This window comes from Saccopteryx bilineata, chromosome 6 (assembly GCF_036850765.1).
Source record: "Saccopteryx bilineata isolate mSacBil1 chromosome 6, mSacBil1_pri_phased_curated, whole genome shotgun sequence".
NCBI classification, from domain to species: Eukaryota; Metazoa; Chordata; class Mammalia; order Chiroptera; family Emballonuridae; genus Saccopteryx; species Saccopteryx bilineata.
This window is the reverse complement of record NC_089495.1, coordinates 49,952,451-49,965,175: the sequence shown is the minus strand read 5'-3', so window position 1 is coordinate 49,965,175 and position 12,725 is coordinate 49,952,451. Positions and strand designations below refer to the sequence as shown.

Sequence of the window (12,725 nt, the reverse complement as noted above, 5' to 3'; positions counted from 1 at the left end):
AAGGTGTTGGCAAGTTTGTTTTTTCCCTCTCTCCTTGTTTTGTAGATAACTGTTTTCTCCTGTGTATTCACATGGTCTTTCCTCTGTATGTATGGATTAGGGCTGTACCTTGATTGATCTCGGTTAACCTTACTTACCGTTTAAGTGCCTTATCTCCAAATATAGTTACATTGGAGGTTAATGGTTCAGCATATGAATTTTAGGGAGACATAATTCAGTCTACAACACTGATATTCTGTCTACTTGTATTATTGGTTACTGAAAGAGGAATGCTGAAGTCTCCAACATTATTGTGGATTTATCTGTTTCTCTTTCCAATTTTATCTGTCTACAGTAGGTTTTTGGGATCTGATTTTTGCTCATTTTAGGAGGACTTACTGATGGAATTATCTGATTTAAATACTCAGATCTATATTTTTAGGGGTTTGTTTAACCCTGGACAGAATTAAAATGGTTGTGTAAATAAAGCCAGTTATTAATTCAGTAAGGATTTTATTTATTTTTAGTCTTAAGTTTTAATTATTGTAAAATATTACATAACAAATTATATCATCTTAACCATTTTAAAGTATATAGTTTAGTGACATTAAGTATGTTCACATTGTTGTGCATCTTCTTCTAGATCTCTTTTCATCTTGTAAAACTGAAACTCTTAGCCATTAAACAACTACTCATTCTACCCTCCCCCAACCACTGGCAACCACCATTCTGCTTCCTGTCTCTATGAATTTAACTAGTTAGGTACCTCATATAAGTATACTCATACAGTGTGTATCTGTTGGTGTCTGGCTTATTTCCCTCAGAATAATGTCCAAAAGGTTTATCCATAGTGTAACGTGTCAGAATTTTCTTCCTTTTTAGGAGTGAATAGATGCTGCATTGCAGGTGTATGCCACATTTTGTTTGTTCACTTAGCCATTGCTGGACACTGGGGTTTCTTCCGCCGGTATTTATTGAGTACTTTTTATGCATCAGTCACCTTTTATTATACAAACTCTTACTGCCTTTCTGGGCCAGATTCTGTGACAGGCATGGGGAATGCTATAGCAGTAAAGGTGTCAGACAGTTGCTGCCTTCAGGAGGCTTGTATTCTAGTGGGACTAAGGACGGGAAGGTGGACAGTGCACAGAGAAACATATTTCTTAATTCTAAATTGAAGTTTTTTTCACATTTTAATGTTTCTAAAATTAGTGTGTACCTTACAATTCATTACATCTTAGAATTATATTTGTCAGTGTTTCTTTTTTTAGTGACACCTAAAATAATGATGATTCTTACAGTCAGTTTGAATGGTAGATTTGATGAACCACTTTAATAAGTTGTTGTTGATAAGTGCTATGAAAAAATGAACCAGAGCAAAGGGGATAGAGAGTAACATGGGTATTCACAAGTTAGGTGACATTGGTGCAGAGAACATGTTCAGTTCAAAGGCTGTTTTGTTCACAGCGGGACTTCCTCCCTGAAGGCTACAGTGCATTGGCTCACATTCCAGCACAAACTCCGTCCTTCACTGTGGACAGGTAGCAGCTTGTGGACTGTTTACTTTGAGTAGCACTGGACTAGATGGTGGAGTCCTGGCAGATGGGGATGGAAATGGGAGTTAGCATTTTGCAAGATGGGCTCAGATTTTATAGCCATGAGAAGGGCAAGAGTGACAATTTTCCATCTTAGTTAACTAGCAACAGTTCTTCTAGTTACTTAACAAAATCTTGGGAGTCATCCTTAACTTCTCCATTTGCCCATGTTCTATACCCAGTCAGCCAGGAATCCTGCCTGCTGCAACTTCCAAAGATCTCCCAATTCCGACCACGCCCAAACTGCTGTCCTTGTCCAGGCCATTATCATGTCTTGCCTGGATTATCACGATGGCCTCCTTACTTGTCTCCCTTCTTCTGCACTCACTTTCCCATGATCTCTTCTCAATACTTCTTAAACTCTTCAAAAACATCCCATCACTGTCAGAGGAAAGATTGAAGTTCGTTTGATGGCATGTGTGACTCTACACTATTTGCTTTGCTCCCCTACCTCCTGACCTTATATCCTACTTGCTTGCTTTGTGCTTATTCTGCTTTTAGCTGCCTTGGTAGCCTTTTTTTTTTTTTTTTTGATAGAGACAGAGAGAGGGATAGATGGGAACAGACAGACGAGAAGGGAGAGAGATGAGAAAGATCAATTCTTTGTTGCAGTACCTTAGTTCTTCATTGATTGCTTTCTCATCTGTGCCTTGACCAGGGAGCTACAGCAGAGTGAGTGACCTCTTGCTCAAGCCAGCAACCTTGAGCTTCAAGCCAGCAACATTTGGGCTCAAGGCAGCGACCATGGGGTCATGTCTATGATCCCACACTCAAGCCAGTGACCCCATGCTCAAACTGGTGAGCCTGCACTCAAGCTGGTGAGCCATGCTCAAGCCTACTACCTCGGGGGTTCGAACCTGGGTCCTCTGTTTCCCAGTTTGTCACCCTATCCACTGTGCCACCACCTGGCCAAGCTTTGGTAGCCTATTTTTTAATCATGTTGAGCATGTTCCTGCCTCAAAGCATTTGTATTTGTTGTTTCCTCTGCCAGGAATACTATTCCATCACATATTTGTAAGGCCTTTTTCTTCAGGTCTCTGCTCAGATCTCTCGTTTGAAGGGCCTTCTTCTAACTACCCTATGTAAAATAACCCTTCTTTCCTTGCTAGCACTATGTTTTCCACTAAACCAGGATAAGCTAAGTTATACTCCAGTAGCAAAGAACTTCAAAATAGCAGAGGCTTAACAAGGCTTGTTTCTCATTCATGGTATACCTCCATTGCAAGTCACCTGGGAGATCCATGTCACACTTTTTTTTTCCTTTCTCTTTTTTCCAAGTGAGAGGAGGGGAAATAAACAGACTCCTGCATGCGCCCCGACCAGGATCCACCCAGCAACCCCGTCTGTGGCCGATGCTCGGACCATCCGAGCTATCCTCAGTGTCTGGGGCTGACACTTGAACCAATTGAGCCACTGGCTGCGGGAAAGGAAGAGGGAGAGATGAGGGAGATGGAGGGGAAGAGAAGCGGATAGTCGCTTCTCCTGTGTGCTCTGACAGGGAATTAAACCTGGGACATCCATATCCCAGGCCGATGCTCTACCCACTGAGCCAACTGGCCAGGACCCACTTCACACTGTCTTTAACTCCAGGATCTGACTTATAGCATGGCTACCATCTTGAGCATTAGTAGAGAGAAAGACCATTCACAGCTCTTCAAGCATCTGCCTGGAAGCAATGTCTCTCACAGGGGTCCCCAGACTACGGCCCGTGGGCCGCATGCTGCCCTCTGAGGCCATTTATCCAGCCCCCGCCGCACTTCCGAAAGGGGCACCTCTTTCATTGGTGGTCAGTGAGAGGAGTATAGTTCCCATTGAAATACTGGTCAGTTTGTTGGTTTAAATTTACTTGTTCTTTATTTTAAATATTATATTTGTTCCCGTTTTGTTTTTTTTACTTTAAAATAAGATATGTGCAGTGTGCATAGGGATTTATTTGTTCATAGTTTTTTTTATAGTCCGGCCCTCCAACGGTCTGAGGGACAGTGAACTGGCCCCCTGTGTAAAAAGTTTATCACATTGACTTGGCCAAAGCGAGTCATGCTGCCATACCTAACTTCAGTTAGGGATGGGGAATGGGTATGAGGGCAGTCTTATCATGTATCTTGAAAGACACCAGGAAATCTATGACAGATGACAGAGCCACACTCTTTATACCGCATAATTTTTCTACAGCATTTGTTTTTAACTTACAATACATATTTACCTTGCTTTGTGTATTTTCTTTTCTATCTCATCTAGACTATAAGCACCATGAAAGAGGAGAGACTTTGTCATCACTTACTGCTATACCCAGGGCCTAGGATAATGCATGGTCGAGAGTAGGTGCTTTTGAGAGAAGGATTGAGAATAATAAAGCAAATCATTCATTTATTCATTTGGTGACATGGAAGCCAAGTTGGGAGTGTGTTACAGGGACATTTGAGGAGAGAGGATGAGATGGTATGAAATAAGTTGAAGAGCAGATTTACTAGTGAAAAGCAGTTGAGTTGCTGGTGAGTGGAGGGTGTTAGCTCGAGATTTGAGACTATGAACCTTACCATAAAATCTTGCAGCTCAGCTATGTGATTTTCTCCAGTAATGTTGAGTTACTTAGGAGCTGGCCTGGAAGAGGCAGCAGTGGATGGTGGAGCTCATTTTGAAGAGAGAAACATGATCCTAGCTGCCCCTAACATCACCCCTGCTCTATCTTTGGTCTGTCAGAATAATAAAGGAGCTAGCTTTTAAAAGAAGTCCATTCTCCTGGGGTGGTGGGATTGCGGTGGTAGAAGCAGTTTTCCCTATAGTCCTTCTTTATTTCATTTACTTCTCATAACACTTTTGAGGTAGCTTTTCTTATCTTCATTTTACAGGTGAGGAAAACTGAGGCTTAAATTGCTCAAGATAGAATTTAGGTTGATCAAGCTCACAGCCATGGTGCACTGCTATACTTTTGAGGTATACTTAATGTTTCTTCTCTACTTACTGAGGCAATGGGGAGCTCTAATAGCTTTTAGATTCCTTGGAGCCTTGATTGTGTCTCAGCCATGAAGACACTATGCAACCACTTTACTATGGTTCCAATTTAGATATTGCAAGACCTTACCAGAGAGGAAACAGTTGGGCTATTTTTATATACTGTACCTAAGCTCAGTAACCACATTACCAACTGTAACTGGTAAATTCACTCCTAGGGAATTTCTTGTGAATACTATTAAAGTGTACCTCACATGATCTGAGAATGTCCCCATCACTGATATTTTTGTGTGGTCTTGCCTGTTGATGATCTGAACATTTGATAGGTGCAAGGGGTTGTGCTAGGCTTTATTGCCAATATAGAGAAGAGAAGGCAGCTGGCCTTTCTTCAGGAATCTTTAATGTAGTCAGGAAGGCAAAACAGGTACAAAAACCCTGAGTATCTGAATTGTGCCTGGAAACAAAGGTGCACAGTGGGGGAAAGGCCCAGGCTAGAATGCTTCCCTGAGACGGAGGAAAGTGGACACCAATCTATAATTTGAAGACTGCACAATATTTAGACAAGGCTCTACATGGAAAACCAACTTGGGCTCCAATCATACCCATGGTGGAAAAATCTTAGTAGGCCACTGCAATCAGTAATTTTAGCATTTTTAGCCATGTTTTAATGTGCTTATGTATGTGAATCCTATGTCTGTTCAAGAGCTAACTGATCAATTTGATAGGAAGTATACTTCTCTATTTCTTAACTCTTCAGTGACTATTTTCTGGAAGGTATTTTATGGACATTACTGGCTGTAAACTTGGTTTGGTCTCGTGTAAGAGCCAACTGACAGTGAAGCCCCTGCCAGTGGATTCCATTTGTTTATCCATGCCCTTTGGTCACTTACCTCTGAAGGTAGATGCTTTAAAATACGTGTTAATGAGAACTAAATTCCAGAGTTTGTGCAGTGTGTCTTCATTTTAATTTAAAGAAGAAAAAAGAAGAATTCTCTTGTTTTTCACTCATGTTGTTTTGTAAATCTTAGAAACAGTCATTCTCAACGTGGTTTTCTTTTTCCCTCCAGACAAGGCACCTCTGTCTAAGAGTCTTTTACTGGTCCCCAGTGCCCTGTCTGTTTTGCTGGCCCTTCTCCTGCCACACTGTCAGAGGTTCTTCCTGTACGACCTCCAAGCGGTCAAGGACAACTTCCAGGTGAGCTCTGCTTCGCTGGGCTTTGGGAGGAGAGAAGGCAGACTTTCTTCTTGAGTTGCATTCTCTTCCTGCTAGTCGTAGGCCCTTAAAGCCTCTACATTTGTAAGGAATACTATTTATCATTAATATTTTATTAACACATAAGTTTTTTAGTTTTATTTATTGATATTTTCAGATTATAATGAAGCAATTGCAATACTAGGTGCTATCTCTTTGCAGTTTCACTTTTTATGCCTGGAAATACAATTTATAATTTCAAGAGAATTAAAAACAATGTTAAATCTGTTTTTTAATGATTAGTATGCATTCTTAACATTTTCAAAAAACCTGCATCATTTTGAATACTGATTGGATGATTTTAGCTCTTTCAGCTCTAACATTGTAAATCTGTGAATTACTTTTATAGTGGTGGTTAAATCAATTAGGAAATTTCTCTTGAGTTTTTGCTGCTGGAAAGAGAAGAACTCTGTGGTTTTCTAGATTTATTGGCTGATCTCATTGAACTTGCTGGTGCTGGGTTTTGTCTCTGAGTAGAAGTGTTAGTGCAAATTGTGGTGTATAATGCTGCCACCTTTCTTTGCTAAATACTTACCCATTTTAAGCACAATAATCTACCTTTTCTTCATAATGATGTAATTAATACTGCTCAGGTTGGCTTCACCCAGTTCCTCTGAAGGTCTTGCAGGTATTTACCTATACTACTGTTTTCTGTCAGAATATAGTATAGCTTCCTTATAATTTCAGTTGTTCTCAACCTGGCTGCACAATCTGGCTCAGAACCACTGTTGTAAGGGACTGTTAGAGCCATCTGGCCTTGAGTTGGTACTTTCCTAATTTGGGAGGTTAATTTGGTTGATCTGACTAAGCAGGCAAGCATCCCCTTCCACTGCATTACTTTATGGGCATTTATGCCTGAAGATAATAGAGGACAACCACTCTCCTGTCCAGGAATGTGAATGGCCACACTCTCTTGCTAGAAACTCCTAAGAAGTTCTCACTTTGCTTTTATAAGAGTAGTTACAGAGATATGAAGTTTCACTTTCACCTTGGGAAATTTAAATATGCACATACGTAAGAAACAAGTGTACATTGAATCCCCAGGTGATGATAAATGAAGTAGTGACCAGTGTAGGATGGAATAGCCCTGGAGAGCCATAGCAATATGAATTTTTCATTTGTTTTTTGGGAAAGGATGACAAATTATTAGCACTAGAGAGAGAAGGGCATTTTACTCCCAATGCAGTATGAACTTCAGACCCTTAGGAGCTCTGTATAGGAGGCCTGGTTGGAGACTAATGCAAGGTTAGCTTGGATGAGGACACGAGGGACAATTGGTGAAGAGTTTTATTTTGCAAGTGTGGAATCTCCCAAATTTTGACACTTAAGGCAGAGATCCTGCCTTTAGTGTTTTGCAGGCTGAAGTGTAGAAATAGTGCTTTGTTGAGTGCCAGTCAGTGATCAACCTTCACAATAAGAAGTCACTTACAGTATTATCCAATGATTTATTCTTATACCAGGTCTCAGGTTTGTGTGTCCTTGAGCATAGGATAGATTACAAAACATCAATTATTTAAAAGGGTAGCTTCTAGTTTTGTCATTCATTGAAAATTTTTTAAAATAATTATAGTATTAATTTCCTTAATCTCCAAGATTTTCCTAGTGGCTCTCAGAACTTGACCCTGAGTAGAATACTTTTTTTAGAATTTTAAATTTGGGGAATAGAAGACTTGGAGCTCCCTTTCATGGTTTCTGTATCTTTGTTCTGTGAAGGTGACAGTTAATCATCTTATATTTGTAAAGCACTAGTTTACAAAACAGTCTTTTTTTTTTTTTTTTTACAGAGACAGAGTCAGAGAGAGGGATAGATAGGGACAGACAGACAGGAATGGAAAGAGATGAGAAGCATCAATCATCAGTTTTTCATTGCGACACCTTAGTTGTTCATTTATTGTTTTCTCATATGTGCCTTGACCGTGGGCCTTCAGCAGACCGAGTAACCCCTTAACCCCTTGCTCAAGCCAGCAAGCTTGGGTCCACTCTGGTGAGCTTTTGCTCAAACCAGATGAGCCCATGCTCAAACTGGCGACCTTAAGGTCTCAAACCTGGGTCTTTCTGCATCCCAGTCCGATGCTCTATCCACTGCGCCACCACCTGGTCAGGCTTAAAACAGTCTTATGTATACTGTTTCATTTGATCATGTATTTTTTAAAATTTTATTTAGAAAACTAAATTTAACAAGGTGACATTGATCAATAAGAGTACATAGGTTTCAGGTAAATGTTTCTATACCATGAGCTATTGATTATGTTGTATACCCATCACCCAAAGTCAAATAATTTTCTGTCACCATATATTTATCCCTCTTGACTCCTTTCCTTCTACCCCTCCTCCAAATGGCTACCCCTCCCCCAAATGGCTACCCCTTGTGAGCCACTGTACTTTTATCTATGTCCATGAGTCTCAGTTTTATATTCCACCTATGTGTGGAATTGTACAGTTCTTAGCTTTTTCTGATTTACTTATTTCACTCAGTATAATGTTCTCAAGGTCCATCCATGTTGTCATAAATGTCACTATGTCATCATTTTTTATGGCTGAGTAGTATTCCATTGTATATATATACCATATCTTTATCCAGTCCTCTATCGAGGGACACTTTGGTTTTCTCCATGTCTTGGCCACTGTGAATAATGCTGTGATGAACATTGGGGTTCATGTGTCTTTATGTTCCAATATTTTTGAGTTTTGGGGGTAGATACCCAGGAGAGGGATTGCTGGGGCATATGGTAGTTCTATTCTTAATTTTTTGAGGAACCACCATACTTTCTTTCATAATGGTTGTATTAATTTATATTCCCACCAGCAGTGAATGAGGGTTCCTTTTTATCTACAGCCTTTCTAACACTTGTTATTACCTGTCTTGTTGATAATAGCCAATCTAACAGGTGTGAGGTGGTGTCTCATTGTAGCTTTGATATACATTTCTCTAATAGCTAGTGAAGATGAGCATCTTTTCATATATCTGTTGGCCATTTGTATGTCCTCTTGAAAGAAGTGTCTGTTCAGATTCTCTCCCCATTCTTTAATTGGATTGTTTGCTTGTTTGTTGCTAAGGTTTGTGAGTTCTTTATATATTTTGGCTATTAACCCCTTATCGGAGCTGTTGTTTGCAGATATCATCTCCCATTTAGTTGGCTGCCTTTCTATTTTATTGTCAGTTTCTTCTTCTGTGCAGAAGCTTTTAAGTTTGATATAATCCCATTTATTTATTTTTGTCTTTACTTTTCTTGCCTTTGGGGTCAAGTTCATAAATTGTTCTCTGTAGCCAGTGTTCATGAGTTTAGTACCTTTGTTTTCTTTTATGTAATTGATTGTTTCAGATCTTATGTTTAGGTCATTGATATCCAGTTTGAACTAATTTTTGTGCAGGAGGACAAACTGTAGTCAAGTTTCATTCTTTTACATGTGGCTTTTCAATTTACCCAGCACCATTTATTGATGAGGCTTTCTTTTCTTCATTGAGTGTTTTTGGCTCCTTTGTGGAAGATGATTTGTCCGTATATGTGTGGTTTTATTTCTGGGCTCTTCTGTTCCAGTGAGCTGTATGTCTGCTTTTCTGCCAGTTCCATGCTATGTTGATTATCATGGCTCTGTAGTATAATTTGAAGTCAAGTAGTGTGATACCTTCATCTTCATTCTTTTTCCTCATGATTGCTTTGTCTATTTGGGTTTTTTTTTTTATGGTTCCATACAAACCTGGTTATATTTTGTTGTATGTCTTTAAAAAATGACATTGGGATTTTGATGGGAATTGCATTAAATATGTATATTGCTTTGGGTACTTTGGCCATTTTAACTATGTTGATTCTTCTAATTCATGAACATGGAATAGTTTTTCATTTCACTGTGTCTTTTTCAATTTCTTTCAATAATGCTTTGTAGTTTTCAGTATATAGGTCCTTCACATCCTTGGTTAAGTTTTATTCCTAGGCATTTTATACAGTGTGTCTGTAAAGTCAGGGTGCACTTTTGACCGGTCACAGGAAATCAACAAAAGACCATAGAAATGTGAAATCTGCCCCAAATAAAAGGAAAACCCTCCCAGTTTCTGTAGGATGATGTGGCAGCATGTGCGCATGCGCAGATGATGACGTAACACCGTGTATACAGCGGAGCAGCCCATGGCCATGCCAGTCGAGATGGACGGTACAGAGGAAAGTTCAGTGTGCTCTGTGGCTCGCTAAATTCGAATCCATGACCAAAGGGCAACATGAATATCGGCGCCTTTATAACGAAGCGCCACCACATAGGAATAACATTACTCGGTGGGATAAGCAGTTGAAGGAAACCGGCAGATTGGTGGAGAAACCCCGTTCTGGTAGGCCATCAGTCAGTGACGAGTCTGTAGAGGCTATACAGGATAGCTACCTAAGGAGCCCTAAAAAGTCTGTGCGTGAGCCCACATCGAACTGCACTGACTAGGTATGAAACTGGGAGAGTTTTCCTTTTATTTGGTGCAGATTTCACATTTCTATCGTCTTTTGTTGCTTTCCTGTGACCGGTCAAAAGTGCACATGACTTTACGGACACACTGTATTTTTTGGTGCAATTGTAGAAGGAATTGTTTTTTTAGATCATTTTCCAAAGTTTCATCATTGGCGTATTGGAAACAAATAGGCTTTTGTATATTGATTTTGTATCCTGCAACTTTACTGTATTGGTTTATTGTTTTTAATAGTCTTTCTGTGGAGTCCTTGGGGTTTTCTATAAATATATATAGGAACATATCTCTGTAGAAATTGATACCTTTACTTCTTTTTCAATATGGATGCCTTTTATTTCTTTCTCTTGCCGTATCGCTCTGGCTAAAACTTCCAAGAACTATGTTGAATAGGAATGGAGATAGTCGGCAGCCTTGTCTTGTTTCTGATTTTAGAGGAAAGCCTTCATTTATTTCACCATTTAATATGATATTAGCTGATGGATTGTCTTATATGGTTTTTATTATGTTGAGGTACTTTCCCTCTATTCCGATTTTATTGAGTGTTTTAAACATAAAGGGATATTGTATCTTATCGAATGCCTTTTTTGCATCTATTGATAGGATCATATGATTTTTGTTATTTGTTTTGTTGATAATGGTATATATTACGGTGATTGGTATCTGTATATTGAACCATCCTTGTGCTCCTGGAATGAATCCCACTTGATCATGATGTATTATTTTTTTAATATGTTGTTGTATTTGATTTACTAGTATTTAGTTTAGGATTTTTGCATCTGTATTCATTAGAGACGTTGGTCTGTAGTTTTTTTTTGTGTGTGTTGTCCTTGCCAGATTTTGGTATTAGGGTTATGTTGACTTCATAAAATGTGTTAGGGAGTATTGCTTCTTCTTTTTTTTTGAAAGACTTTGAGAAGCATAGGTACCAAATCTTCTTTAAATATTTGGTAGAATTCACCAGTGTAGCCATCTGGCCCTGGACTTTTATTTTTGGGAAGACTTTTGATAGTTGTTTCTATTCCTCCCTGCTTATGGTTCTATTTAGATTTTCCAGTTCTTTGTGACTCAATCTAGGAAGATTGTATAGTTCTAGAAATTTGTCCATTTCCTCTAGGTAGCTGAATTTGGTGGCATATAGTCTTTCAGAGTATTTTACCATGATCCTTTATCTATGAAGTCTGGAGTTTCTCCTCTTTCGTTTCGGATTTTGTTTATATGAGTCCTTTCTCCTTTTCCCTTAGTCTAGCCATTGGTTTGTCAATTTTATTGATCTTTTCAAAGACCCAGTTCTTTGTTGAATTAATTTTTTCTATAGTTTTTTTTTGTTGTTGTTGTTCTCCATTTTGTTTAGTTCTCTTAATTTTTACTGATTCCTTTCTTCTGCTGACTTTGGGTTGCTTGTGTTCTTCTATTTCTAGTTCCTTAAGGTGTGATGTTAGGTTGTTTGCTTGGGATTTCTCTTATTTCTTGATATCATCCTGTAATGATATAAACTTCCCTCTTATTACTCCTTTTGCTGCATCCCAGAAATTTTGATATTTTGTGTTGTTGTTTTTGTCTATGTATATTTTTTTATCTCTGTTTTGATTTCTTTCTTGACCCAGTCATTTTTTAGAAGTACATTGTTTAATTTCCACATATTTGTGGGTTTCTTTACTTCTTTTTTGCAGTTGAACTTTCTTTTTTTTTTTTTTTTTTTTTTTTGTACTTTTCTGAAGCTGGAAATGGGGAGAGACAGTCAGACAGACTCCCGCATGCGCCCGACCGGGATCCACCCGGCGCGCCCACCAGGGGCGATGCTCTGCCTACCAGGGGGCGATGCTCTGCCCCTCCGGGGCGTCGCTCTGCCGCGACCAGAGCCACTCTAGCGCCTGGGGCAGAGGCCAAGGAGCCATCCCCAGCGCCCGGGCCATCTTTGCTCCAATGGAGCCTTGGCTGCGGGAGGGGAAGAGAGAGACAGAGAGGAAGGAGGGGGTGGGGGTGGAGAAGCAAATGGGCGCTTCTCCTATGTGCCCTGGCCGGGAATCGAACCCGGGTTCCCCGCACACCAGGCCGACGCTCTACCGCTGAGCCAACTGGCCAGGGCCTGAACTTTCATTATGGTCAGAAAATATGCTTGGCGTAATTTCTATTCCTGAATTTGTTGATGTTAGTTTTTTGGCCCAACACATGGTCTCTTCTTGAGAATGTTTCATGCACATTGGAGAAGTGTATGTGTAATCTGATGTTTTGGGATGAAATGTCTTCTAAATATTTATTATGGCCATTTAATCTAGTGTGTCATAATTATTGACACTTTAGGATTTCCTATAGCCATTTTGTTTTGTTTTCTGGTAGCTCTGTGTCTTGTTTGATTCTTCTCTTTTGTTTTTCTGTCAATTGTTTTTGTTTGGTTGTAATCCGTACTTCTTTCCCCTGTTTATTCTTTTTTAAGCTGTGTGTTTCAGTAGTGGGCTTTTTCATGGGTGGTTACCATTAGGTTATTAAGAGAAAAATATTC

General features: G+C 39.5%; 1 protein-coding gene across 2 annotated transcripts in view; it reads left to right on the top strand.

Moving 5' to 3' along the window:
• Positions 1–12,725, top strand: part of UBAC2 (UBA domain containing 2) — a 241,561-nt gene that overhangs the window by 33,440 nt on the left and 195,396 nt on the right. Inside the window, exon 2 of one of the 2 annotated variants that reach the window (XM_066236659.1) lies at positions 5,594–5,721. The exons of the other annotated variant lie outside the window; for it this stretch is intronic. Within the exon in view, the coding sequence (XP_066092756.1) occupies positions 5,594–5,721 (128 nt within the window). The remainder of the gene's footprint in view (positions 1–5,593; positions 5,722–12,725) is intronic. 2 annotated transcript variants of the gene reach the window in all.